The sequence below is a fragment of the Epinephelus fuscoguttatus genome, linkage group LG4 (genome assembly GCF_011397635.1).
Source record: "Epinephelus fuscoguttatus linkage group LG4, E.fuscoguttatus.final_Chr_v1".
Lineage (NCBI taxonomy): Eukaryota > Metazoa > Chordata > Actinopteri > Perciformes > Serranidae > Epinephelus > Epinephelus fuscoguttatus.
The window spans coordinates 44616279-44629676 of record NC_064755.1 but is presented as its reverse complement, the minus strand read 5'-3'; the positions used below and the strand labels follow the sequence as shown (position 1 = coordinate 44629676).

General features: G+C 45.4%; 1 protein-coding gene across 1 annotated transcript in view; it reads right to left on the bottom strand.

Moving 5' to 3' along the window:
* LOC125887005 (metabotropic glutamate receptor 8-like) overlaps nt 1–13398 on the bottom strand; it is a 202920-nt gene that overhangs the window by 29317 nt on the left and 160205 nt on the right. Inside the window, exons 8-9 of the mRNA XM_049573452.1 lie at nt 9874–10013; nt 7734–8669 (exon numbers count right to left, since the gene is read on the bottom strand). Of these exons, the coding sequence (XP_049429409.1) occupies nt 7734–8669; nt 9874–10013 (1076 nt within the window). The remainder of the gene's footprint in view (nt 1–7733; nt 8670–9873; nt 10014–13398) is intronic.

Sequence of the window (13398 nt, the reverse complement as noted above, 5' to 3'; positions counted from 1 at the left end):
ACATAGATGTCTGCATACAGGTCTGTGCAGACCTTCTGGGACACGGATGGATGAAGACATTTATATCTCATGGACCAAAGTGGACCCTTGTAGACACATGGATATGGAAACTGTAAATTGGCCGTAACCTCGCTGCAATATTTGACAGCTTTTTGTAACTTTACAAATCAAGATTTTTACACACAGTAGGATTTTTTGTTCTAAATTAAACTTCCTGACAGAAGAGCTGAAATGATTAATTATTAGTTAATAAGTCAACAGAAGGTTATTAAGCATTATTACTGGGTGAAAGTCAGAAGTCACTGACCAAGGGTTATAGGGTAATCAAGGACTTCGGAGTGAGACTGGGTTGACCTTTGGCATACTGCACCTGAAATGCTTTTAGGTCTGAAGTTAAAAATTTCAAGAGGAAAATTCCGACATCTGTCTTTGACTGAAATGCATCACTCGACTTTTTTCCGACCTGGTTTTTAACACGTAATCTTTATCTGAATATTTCATCTAAATTTACAAAAAACAATCTGCCAGCGTTGTTTTGTGTTTGAATCTTTTTGTCTTCAATCTCTTGTCTGGTTTCAGCAGCTTCAGGTTTTCTTTTAAAGGAGAATAAACTGAACATTCAGAGTTACAGTGGCTGTAAAAGGCCAAATTCACAGTCGATCAAAAGCTCTGAGCCTTCACTAAATGAACAGGCTGACCTCTGACCTCTGGTGTATTTACAGCCATGAATGCAGCCCACTTCCTGTTGACATTTAACTTTGAGAACAACTCCAACATGACTTCAAGTCTTTTCTTACCTTTGATTTCTGCTGGTAAACAAACTGAGCTAGAGTCCCCGCTCTACCTGGAAGTAAAGATTTCAGGACCTAAACTTTGTTGTTTGGGTTAAAAAATGGGGCCTTTGTCTCAGTGGGCTGAGAAGCCCTGAGAAAGGGGAGTAAGTCAAACACCCTGGGCCGTATTCACAAAGCTTCCTAGTGCTAAGAGTTGCTCCTAGTGACGAAATTCTAAGAAAATTCTTAGAACTGTGACATTTTCTTAGAATTTCCCCTTAAAGTTAAGACTAGGTCCTTAAGATAAAAGTTATTCACAAAGCATCTTAGATCTTAAAAGAGCTCCTAAGGTGAAAAACTAAGGGTTAAGAGTAACTGACCCATCTACTTTTTTCGCACACCCACCTCATCAATTATCACTACACCACTGGTTGTACCTTCATCTTCAGCTATCACTGCCGTACAAAGATATTTAAGTTTGGAACACTTTAGTCAAAGAAAACTTAATTTTCATTTGCAGTACTATACTTGGTGGTATGGCTCTGTTCTGGGGCTTCTGCCTTTCCTCAAGGCTAAGCAGAAAGCCTACGGCAGAGAGAGCAAACCTCCCTGCCCTTCCACGTGCATACAAGGAAAGCCTTAAAGCACAGAGAACACATCCCTCCGTCTTTCCACTCGCATGCGAGGAAAGCCTGAGGCAGGGAGAGCAGCAGCAATCAGAAATGACATTGATAAGTCAGACACAGCATGAAAAGGAGGAGCTGGGGTGGAGGCAGGTTGCAAAGCAGCTTGAAGAGGAAGCAGCAACAGTAGGCTGGCCAGAGCAGTTTAAATAGGGCGCCCTGAATGAGATCTGCCGATTGGTTGCATAGAAAGGAATCATGTGATCTATCAGCTGACTCCCTTCCATCAATCAGCTGATCCATCAGTTGATTGGACTGTTTGAGATCAGCTGATGTAGCTGGGATGTGAGCTGAGCTTGACATTGTGTCCTGCCTGAACTAACGCTATGCTCAGTTTTAAAATTGTCCTTTATCAAAGCAAAATAATTGTTTCTGGTTAGAGGATTTCCCTTGGATTTGAATTTTAACTATCTGCTTCTCGGACAGGTGCTAATTGATTTACCTGGTCTGATTATATATGGGGCTCTAGTAGGCCCCCGCCTAGCTCCAGGCGAGGTGGGGGCGCTTCACCAACTGGGTGTGGCCAGGTGGATATTGCAAATTTGGCACACCGTGCACGCTGGCGCAGCTACTCCTCTTTCCCACCTCCGTTCCTCCTACCTGCGCAAGTCGGAAAGAGGGAGGAGAGAAGGCGTGGAGTGGGTTTTACACACATCACACTAATCAAATGAGCCCCTCTCCTCGCCCTTAAATGCGCCGCTCGAAGGTGTAATGAGAGTTTACTCAATTCGCCATGGCAGAAGAGAGCAGCAGAGTCAGACGGCCAAACTTCTCCCAGGAGGAAACTGATGTTTTGGTCCGGGAGGTCCAAGCTCGCAGTGTCCGAATATACGGAACTGGGAGCAGACCTCCACGGGCTGATGATGCAAAGGTAGCCTGGGAGGAGGTCACCACAATCATAAATCAATGTTACGTTTCTCTCGCGCGTGTGCGCGCTCTCTCTTTCTCTCTCGCAGTCTCACTCTGTTTCTTTTCTTTTGGCTTTTCTAAGATGACAGATGCTGAATATATACTCCCTATCTGATGCTGTGGCTGTTTGTGGTTGGCTGAGAGGGATGTGAACTCATTAGTTTGCAGCTGTGTGTTGGGTTTCCATTACGCGTGCCAAATGTGCCAAACAGTGCCAATCCCCTTTGATCTGACATCAGATGTGACGGGACAGTCGATATAGAGATACATTTATGTGCTGATTGCAGATAGTTGCATTGAATAGTGTTTTTTGGGTATTTATTGCATCGTTAATGTGCCTGACATTCTGGAAACCTGCCTGTGAGGTTTTGGTGACGTGTGCGCACTGTCCGCCGGTCAGCCAAACTTCGGCTTACACCGGCTGCGCTCCGCCTGCGCTGACAGTAGACCTGGTTTCAGATGGCGAGCTTTTAGCGCACCTTCGGCAAAGCCTTTTGGCACGAAACCGTCCCTGCACCAAGCTGGATCTGTCGACACCTCCCCCTGCTGCGCCACCACACCCATCTCAGCGCACCTCGGTCTGCCAAACTACCAAACTGAGCACGCCTCGGGTTGCGCTGCTCGAAACTAGCTCTGCGCAGGGTTGGCCACCCTGTGTTGCGCCGGGAAACTGGAGCCCAAAGTCACATTATTGGCATGTTTACAGCAGGCGGGACAGGAAAGTTTTAGCAGCAGGTGTTCAACGGACACAAACAATGAATAAGAAGGCCTGAGGTGTTGTGTTTCTCCTCACAATTAACAGTGTGGACGCTCCGAGCCCTTTGAACAAAAACTGTCTGCTGTGTGATTATAGAAAAATACATTTTACTCTCTGTATGTTGAAATGTTCTCAGTAAACTGTGTTCTGTTTCTTCTGGCTGCAGATTTTAAGTAAAAACCTGAGATCTGATGTAGGAGAGGTGTCTTCTGCCTGCAGACTTCAGTACTGTGAAGCCTCAGGCGGAAAGCCGTCAGCTGTTTGATGTGACACCTCAGTCTGCTCTGGGACGGTGATGTAATCTTCATCTGAGCATGTCGTTGAGCCTGAATCTGCTGCATCAATAACTCCAGCTAAAAACTGAAACTCCTGTTGTCCATTTCTTTCCTTCCTCAGATCAGAAGAAACCCAGACACTCAGCTGCTCTTAAGACTTAGGTCCACTTACTAAAATTTTGGGCTCTCAAGCACCTTCTTCCTCTCCCCAGTCTTTATCATCAGAAGTCCCTGGGTCATGTGTGTCATCATGGAGACCAGTAACCAGAGGAAAATGTTGGCATTGCATGTTTCTGCAAACCACAAATATGTTACACTTGTATGTTTCATACAAATCATATCAACATCTTAAAAGTGACGTAGTTCAGATGACATAAGCTGAGTTTCTCATCAGAGGGAGGAAATTGTGGATGATGTGACACCGAGGCAAGACACCAGCAGTAGTCCAGCTCCTCCAGGATGGCACATCCATACATGTGATCACAAGAAGGTTTGCTGTGTCTCCCAGGCCGTAGAAGGGCATCAACCCAGCAGCAGGACCGGTATCTGCTCCTTTGTGTGAGGAGGAACAGGAGGAGCACTGCCAGAGCCCTACAACATGACCTCCAGCAGGCTACTGGTGTGCATGTTTCTGACCACACTGTCAGAAACAGACTCCATGAGGGTGGCATGAGGGCCCCACGTCCTCTAGTGGGACCTGTGCTCACAGCCCAGCACCGTGCAGCTCCATCATTCACCAGAGAACACCAGAACTGGCAGGTCCACCACTGGCGCCCCGTTCTCTTCACAGATGAGAGCAGGTTCACACTGAGCACATGTGACAGGCGTGAAGGAGTCTGGAGACGCTGTGGTGAACGTTCTGCTGCCTGTGACATCATCCAGCATGACGGGTTTGGTGGTGGGTCAGTGATGGTCTGGGGAGGCAGATCCTTGGAGAGTTGCACAGACCTCCATGTCAGAGCCAACAGTACCCTGACTGCTGTTAGGTACCAGGATGAAATCCTCAGAGTGACAGTCAGACCCAAAGCTGGTGCAGTGGGCCCTGGGCTCCTCCTGGTGCAGAGGGCCCTGGGTTCCTCCTGGTGCAGAGGGCCCTGGGTTCCTCCTGGTGCAGTGGGCCCTGGGTTCCTCCTGGTGCAGTGGGCCCTGGGTTCCTCCTGGTGCAGAGGGCCCTGGGCTCCTCCTGGTGCAGAGGGCCCTGGGTTCCTCCTGGTGCAGAGGGCCCTGGGTTCCTCCTGGTGCAGAGGGCCCTGGGCTCCTCCTGGTGCAGAGGGCCCTGGGTTCCTCCTGGTGCAGGACCCGGCTTGTGTCCAGACCCAAATCCACCTGGGCACCTACAGTATGGGACGTTATGTATCGGTGCATCAGACTGTCCAGGAGCTCACTGCTGCCCTCATCCAGATCTGGGGGAAAATGCCCCAGGACACCATCTGCCGACTCATCAGGAGCCCAGATGTTGTCAGGAGGTCATACAGGCAGGAGGGGGCCGTACACACTACTGAGTCACATGTTGATTTGATGTGATAAAATTCACACAAGTTGGATCAGCCTGTGATTTCAATGTTTTACTTTGATTTTCGGTGTGATTTTGAACCCAGCCCTCAGCGGGTTGATGACTTGATTTAAAAACAACAACTAAAAACTAAAAATTCAACCTCATGGTGGCACAATATGAAAATTCAAGGGATCACCAAAGTTAGTAGACTTCGTCCTTTGGGATCTGTGAATGCCTGCATAAATTTTCATGGTAATCCATTTGATAGTTGTTAAGGTATTTTAGTGGACTGCTCGGTTTCCTTTACTGACTCATGTCTGAAACATCCTGCTTTGTTATGTCGAAACACGATAAGGAATCTCGACTCACCAGATTCCGAAAAGTTCATATCACAGGAGGTTGGCTGCAGTAGAAAAAGTGCCAGTTGTCTTGCGGTGGTGCTGCTGGCTCAGCTGTCAATCAAACTTGCACACCGAGCCGCCCACTCTGAAGCTTCAGGGCTAAATAAACATTTTTATGTCTTTACTAGAGATTTTGGCAGCACAGGGACAGAATACATGAGGAAAGAGACAAGAAACAACACGCAACAAAGATTCCCAGGCGGACTCAAACAGGAGACGCTGCAGTTCATAGCGGGTGCCTTCATCCCTCGGCTACAGGGGCCTTTTGCTTTCATATAATAAATATTAACAGTAAGTTGTTGAATTGAAAATCACTTTGACATGATGTAATCTGAGCAGATTCTGAAGCCTGATCTGTCCAGATCTCTTCAGCTCCCGTCAGAGATTCAAAGCACCTCGTTGCTTCTACTGCTTTTCCTCACACAATCTTGAAAATCAGATGTCTTGTCCAAATTCTGGTCATTATCAGTGGTGCAGAGCGTTCCTGGTTAAAACCTGAAACAGCACATCCTCAGTCGCTGAACAGTAGCATCAGAAAAAAGACTGATAAACTATGTTTAGAGGGAATGACAGTGAATCACTCCACCTGTCCTCCAGATCTCCCCACAGACACGATAATGAGCAAAATCCTCCATCTGGCAGCTCGCTTACAGGAAACTCAACCCAAAAAACTGTTGTCTGAATGTGCTAAATTTAATTCTGCTCTAATTAGTTTTGTGTCGAGAGGCTGCGGAGCAGGCAGGGCTGTGCCTGTGGTGATCAGAAACTAATAAATCATCAATCAGTCAGATGAGAGGCTTTGAGACAGCCCCCTCTCCTAAAAACCTCTGTATCTCTCGTGTAGAGACATGTGACATAGCAAGTAGCTGTCAAGTTCAACATTTAGATGCTTTTAAAGGGTTCTAGCTTTAAAACCAGTCAGCCAAAATTTTGGACCAAACTTATGTTAACGATGTAGCCAAATGTGAGTTCGTTTTCGATTTCCAAGGAGCATTATCAATGGCAGTGGACCAAAATGCCTCAGGACTGGGACTGGACTGGACCGTCTCAGAATTAATCACCGTTTCAGGGCATACAGTATTACACATTTTTAAGCCAACGGCATGAGACACACACACACACACACACACACACACACACAGAAAGACTCACAAACAGGACACACTGCACACACGCCTCCATCCATCCAAATCAATTTCTCCTGAGTGATACCGAGGAGATGTGTTTCTCATGACCATGGAGCACCACTGCAACTTGCAAATATATATATATATGTATATATATATGACCTTACCAGCTTACAGTGAAAAAAATCATCACATTTAACAACGCGAATTAACTTAAACTTAAAGATTAAAGATAGCGTGAGAGGGCAAGTTGCATTTCTCATCTGCAGGGCTCCAGGCTGCGACTGCACCAGTGTGACTTGCAAATCCTTTAAATATATAATTTGGAGAGCTGTTGGTGAGATTTCAGCTGACAGTGAGTGAATAAATCCTCACGTTTAAAGACGCAGCGGCACCAGTTTAACTTTCTGCTAACTGTTAATAACAACTGTTGACCGGAAGCTTCAAGTTCACAGCAAAAACATCAACATGTCCAGTGCGAGTCGAGCCGGGTGCTTCAAAATAAAAGCACCAGTGGTTCTGCTTTGATTTATTTAACTATAACAAGACATTATCCAACTTCATCCTAACAGAAGTTAATTTAGCTTTATTACATCAGAAGCTACCTTATTTGCTTTATTGTGATTGTAGTTAATTTAATAATTTTGTATTTTCATGGTCAACAGTACTTTGGAGGTGATTTCAAAATGTATATCATGTATCACGATATAGCCTTAAAATATTGAGATACTGTTAGATATTTTTTTTAACCATATTACTCAGCCCTATGTGTGACTGTATCTAAAATCATGAGCTTGCAGATTTGTCTGGTTCCCAGGCTACTAGCTAGCTACAACTGATCAAATCTACACTTCAAAATCAATTGTTCACAGATAAATGAGAAGCTGACAAAAGCTTACAAAATCTAAGCATAATGGAGCCTTAGCAACGGTACTGCCTCAGCTTTATTTGTTATTTCTGCATGTCAGGATACCTCCTCCTGTATTATTTCCAAAACACAAATGAAAAATTCAATAAAAGTCACAATTTGATGCAAAGTTTTCACAACTACATCCCCCAGAAAGAAAAGGTAGAAAAAGACTGTGCAGCACTGTGAGCATCACAATCTGCAGGATTTCAATATGCTGTCATCAGTGTCACACAAAAACATACTGTAAATGTGTGTGTGTGTGTGTGTGTGTGTGTGTGTGTGTGTGTGTGTGTGTGCATGTGTGCTGCTGACAGTGTGTGCTTCCATTTATAAACTCTGCTGGAGGCCTGAACATTACATAAAACATGACAGTACATTATTTATCAGAGATGCACAGACTCACCCGCTCCGCTGACTGTGCCGTGCCAAAGAAGATGGGGATGAAGGCGAGCCAGATGATGCAGGTCGTGTACATAGTAAATCCAATGGGTTTGGCCTCATTGAAGGTCTCTGGCACGCCACGCGTCTTGATGGCGTAAACAGTGCATGTGACCATCAAGAGGATGCTGTATCCCAGAGAGCAGATGAGCGACAGGTCGGAGATGTCACACTTGAGGACGCCGCGAGCGTTCCAGGGATCCTGCGTGCGCTGCTCACCGTAGTCCACAAAGGTGTGCGGTGGGTCGGCGGCGAACCAGATAAGGACACCGAGCAGCTGGACTGAGATCAGAGAGAAGGTGATGACCAGCTGGGAGGCTGGTGAGATGAAGCGTGGCGCCGTCACTGCCTTCTTGCCCTGCTCGAAGATGCGGTGGATGCGGTTGGTCTTGGTAAGCAGTGCGGCGTAGCTGAAGCACATGCCGAGGCCCAGGAAGATACGGCGGAAGGAGCAGACGACCACATCCGGTGCAGCGATCATGGGGAAAGTGATGATGTAACACAGGAAGATGCCCGTCAGCAGCACATAGCTCATCTCCCGTCCTGATGCGCGAACAATGGGCGTGTCATTGTAGCGGACGAAGGTGACGATGACAAAGGTAGTGGCGATGATGCCCAGGACGGAGATGAAGACGGGTATCAGTGCCCAGGGCGAGTGCCACTCCAGCTTGATGATGGGGATGGGCTGGCAGCTCGTGCGGTTCTGGTCGGGTCTCTTCTCGTAGGGGCAGAGCTCGCAGGTGAACTCACTGGCTTGGAAGTGGTATCCCTCGCAGCGCTCACAGTGCCAGCAACACGGGACGCCCTTCACCACCTTCTTCCTCTCGCCGGTCCGGCACGGCAGGCTGCACACTGAGGCCGGCAGGGAGGAGTCGCCGGTGGTCCACTGCAGGGCCTCCATCTGAGGGGAGGGAGGAGGAACCAGGCTGGTCAACTTTTAGCTGAACAAACAACTCAGCAGCATCAGAGTGATCATATCATCACTTTGTGGTTTAAAGGGAAATTTCGGTTTATTTCAACCCGTCTCCTATCGTCCTAAATTTGTTTCAAGTGACTAGTGACATAAAAATAATAGTTAGCATGTTAGCCGTTAGCCTAGATACAGCCGGGGCGCATAGTAGCGTCAGACCTGTTAAAACGTAAGTGAACGGGCAACCTTCAAGTGCAAAGTTAGTCCACTAAACAAGCTTTTTTTCCACAAAGACCGCCTCATATCGTTAGGATAAATGTCAGAGAACATATAGAAAACCACATGTAAACGTGTTGTCTTACCTTACCGGTGTGCTGCCATGTTTGTTTACCATCTAGCTCTGCTTTCCAAAGCGCGGCCGAAATATCACAAGAACAAGCAGCGATCTCATACCGTGCCCGAAATCTCGCGAGAACAAGCAGCAACAGCTGGAAGGCAGAACCGGCCCTGGGCCAGTCGTTGACTGTGGAATGATTTTAAGCAGCCCTCAGCTTGTTTCTCAAAATATACTATAGCCCCGTATCCACCAAACACTTTCAGTATGGTACCGCTGGAACCAACAGTAACCCTTCATCAGCGGTGACACAGATGGAAGTCTGCACCTGGTTTATCGTCCACAGAACGAGGCTGCACGCCCACATTTTCACAACAAAATAGAACAGGCTGCAGTGAGAGTCTCTCTCTCATAAAAATAGCAGCTTTGTGCATTTAGTCCTTCTCAGGCAAGCTCAGGGGTTTAGTGTTGCTGTAGCCCACAGGAACGACGCTCTGTGATGCTTTTTTTTTCTCTCTGGTGAGGATTAGAATATATGCTGCTCACATAATCCTGTCGAAATTAATATATATAAACGCTCGCAGATCCACTCTTAACTAAAAGTGTATGAAAAAAAAACTAAAGTGATGGTCAAAGTTGTCACAGTGACATATAAGGTGTGCTGATGGATTCTCGTCGTCAGCTCATGCATTGAGTAACAGCTCAATAGGAGTATTGTCTTTTTTGAAATAAGGACAAAAACCTGAACATTTTGTGCCTGTAAACATAATCATTATATTTTTCCTCATTCTTGATAAAAGCAACAGTGGGACCACAGAGTTGTCCCCCCCGCTGGTCAAGAGTCAAGTTGTAAATCCTTACGTTTAGATGCAGTTGATTGGTCCAGTGTCCGATGACCTTGTACTCTGCCATTGACCTGTTGTTGATCTGATATTGGAAGATGTCGTAGCGTCCAGGAGCATCGCCATTCTCGTTGAAAATGACTGGAGTTCCGGCACTTCCTGTAGAAACACAAAGAAAAAAGGTCAGATGATGGTGGCAAATCTCTCCCTCTGTTCGTCGGGACACTTTAAATCACCAGACCTGCACCCACCCTGGCTGAGCAGTAATACTCTAAACAAGTTTTATATCACCCACACTCACTGTACTGCTGGACCATTTATCTGAATCAGAGCTTACTGATTGGCTCCTGGTCATGTCACTCTACGTGCTCCTTCCGCTACAGTTTCAAGACTAGAGTTACCACCTCATGGCTGTTGGCCCAGTCAAGTCACTGTTTATATCCATGTCTGTCCAAACTCATATGACAGCAGGCAATGCTTCAGATCTGGATGTTGCTGCCAAGAAGCAACAAATTCTAAAACATGAATCTTCACACAAATCTGCAACCCGACAGCACAGAGGATCTATACAATCAGCTCAGCGCCAAGGTCGACACCAAAAATTAGAGTCACCAATTCAGTCTCTCACCAAATGTCTCCCCTTCTGTTCCTGAGTTACTGGCTGCAACCAAAATTCCAAACTAACATGCTGTGTAGGCTGAAGCAGTGTGTGAGGTGTTGTCTGAAACCAGCAGTATTTTAAGTGCTTACTGTTTCTGGTGAAATATAACAGTATGCAAACACTGGACACTACGCTGGCATAAATATCCCACAACCACAGAGGCAGCTCTGTAACGTCAGTAAGTGATAAATGCCTCTGGAGGTAAATAATTTTTGTCATGAGTCTGCTGCCTGATGTGCAATTTGGGAAACTCTACATGAAGTATTGTGATGGGGTTACCTTTAAGAATGTATGATAGTACATTATTATTGAGCTTTGCTATGGGTACAAAATGGTTTGGACTTCTGTTGGCCATGCTAGTGGCGTGGCTCCAGTCGGTCACTCCACCACTTTGATCCAAAATGAAACATCTCAAGAACTATTGGGATGCTGAGCCACAAAATCTGGTGCACACATAAAGTGTCATCTATGCCTACGACGCCAGTTATCACCCACCTACAATTCAGCCTTGAGATCCTCCCCAGACAGCTTAACATGCATTCACACCTGGACCCATCTAACCATAACGACCTGCATGATGGCTGGGTGGGTCAACAACTCACATGTGACCCTGAAGACTCTGAAACTCAGAGCTAACACGTGAAGTGAACGACTCTGTGAAGGTTCGCACCAGAGACACGTGCTGGGCTTTGAAGCCAATTTTTGTAGTGGCCAAACAGTTGTACTGCAATTTCTGGGGTCTGCCAGTTGATGCCATTGGGACCAAAAATGCTTTCCCCATTGTCTTACATTTAGAGAAGTCTTTAAATCAGTGGTTACATTTTTTTGAATGTCACAACCCCGCGAAATGACTTTATACCACGATTTAATCGATTAGGTCCAATAACATTTGGAGGGTCTAAAAGAGCTTCAAGATTATTTCTTTCCCCCCATTTCAGTTAGCGTAGTGCTAAACAGGAAGTCAGCCACTCTGGCGTGCTCGGCAGCCATAAATATGTAGTGCGCCTGCTCTATGGGCCCAGTGATGCAGAAGCAGTGCCGATCATCTGGGTAATTTCATACCGTGGAAGTAGAGCTTTTTTCATGCCGAGTGCCACTGTACAACTTTCCTAAGAATGAACAGGGGGGCTGCCACTAATGCTGTATCCAGGCCTCTTAATCAACAATGATTTGCATCCACAGAGGGTTTAAAGCCTGCAACTCCCCATCAGTCAGGTAGAACTGAAGACGCCTCTTCGACAAGAGGTGAAACATGTTCTAGAAACTCCAGCTAGTCCAGTTACCTTCGATATAGCCCTGAGAAGCATTATCAGGTGACATAGATGCCTTGGATATAACGTCACACAACGAGTTCACCTGTGGAGTAAGGTTAATCCTACTGAACAAAAGCAAACAAAAAAACCTGTCATCATCTTGCAGAGACCAGTAGGACTGAGGCTGGCATGCGTTACTCATCGTCTCTAGCATCATTCCTCTCTACTTGGCAAGAAGGCTCTCAGGAAGTGGCGTGGTTATTACAGCTTATTGTGTTCGAGAGGATACCTATGACTTTATTTACACAAAAGCATGTTGACGACAGTGCACATATTTTGTATGAAGTGCAGAGAATGAGATTTCGGACGCAGCAATGGCGCAGTAGATTATGATGTCCCAGGGAAGTTGACCTTTTGAATGTAAAATATCATCACTTTATCATTTTATGTGAAATGTTATCATGATTAGCATATCTTTTTTAACAATGCTTTTATTGGGGTTTTCAATCATAAAAGATATCACATATAAATAAAGTCAGTCTTGGCAGCAAATATGGCAAACCATCAAATGAAAAGGCAGACAAGGAAAAGAAAAAACAAAGAAAAACAGCGATGAGTAAACAAATGTTACGGTGGTGAACAGTAATCATGTATTACATGCTACACTCTATAATCCTTATTCAGTTGCCCTGCCCCACTCCAGTCTTTGGTTTTATTAAACACTATCAACACTTTCAAAAAGTCCATGAGGCTCCCACAGATATTTTCAAACACTGCCAGCTTTCCTTTAATAATATATGTCAGTTTTTCTGCAGCAACACATATTCATAAATCCTTAATCTATTGATTCATACTTGGTGTGTTCACATCTTTCATCTTTGCTCTTTTAGCATATAAGAGACACGAGTCTTTTAGTGCACGGTCACTACTCTTAGTAATAAAATCCTTTGGATAAATACCTAAGATGCAGAGTTTTGGCCAAAAAGGGATTTTGTTATTTGTTTAACCATGTCAGGAACCGCCTTCCAAAAACTGCATTCCCACAAGCAGTGAAGCAGTGTTCCTTGAGCATTGTTGAGTTAATGTTTTGTGACATCACAGTAATTTTGACCTTTGACTACCAAATTTTGATCACTTCAGTTTTTTAGTCCAATTGACCGTTTGTGCCAAATTTGAAGATATTCCCTAAAGGCCTTCTTGAGATATCACATACATATGGACAGACAACCCAAAGAGCATTATGATGTTACTGGCGTGGAGGCATAAAAACGTGAGATGCGAGACAAACAGTTACCCCAACCAATGGAGGTGAGAGATGATAAGTGCAAGAACCAACATGTGTTTTTTAGAGAATCAATGGGTGTCAGAACAAACTGAAATAAATCATACAGTGGGAGGTGTTTAAGAACTTCCTACTTAACACTCATTAGGTGACTTCTACCACAAGGTCACCTCTGGAGCAACCACAGCCACCCTTGTGTGATTTTTCTTCATTTAGTGAAAACTCATGATGATTGATGTCGTTCTAACACGACTCTGAACTGACCACAGCCACTGTTCTCTGTTACGGCTCTACTTGATGCCGCCAGCGTGGGTTTGAACAAAGTATTGTTTTTGTATCCATCTGTGT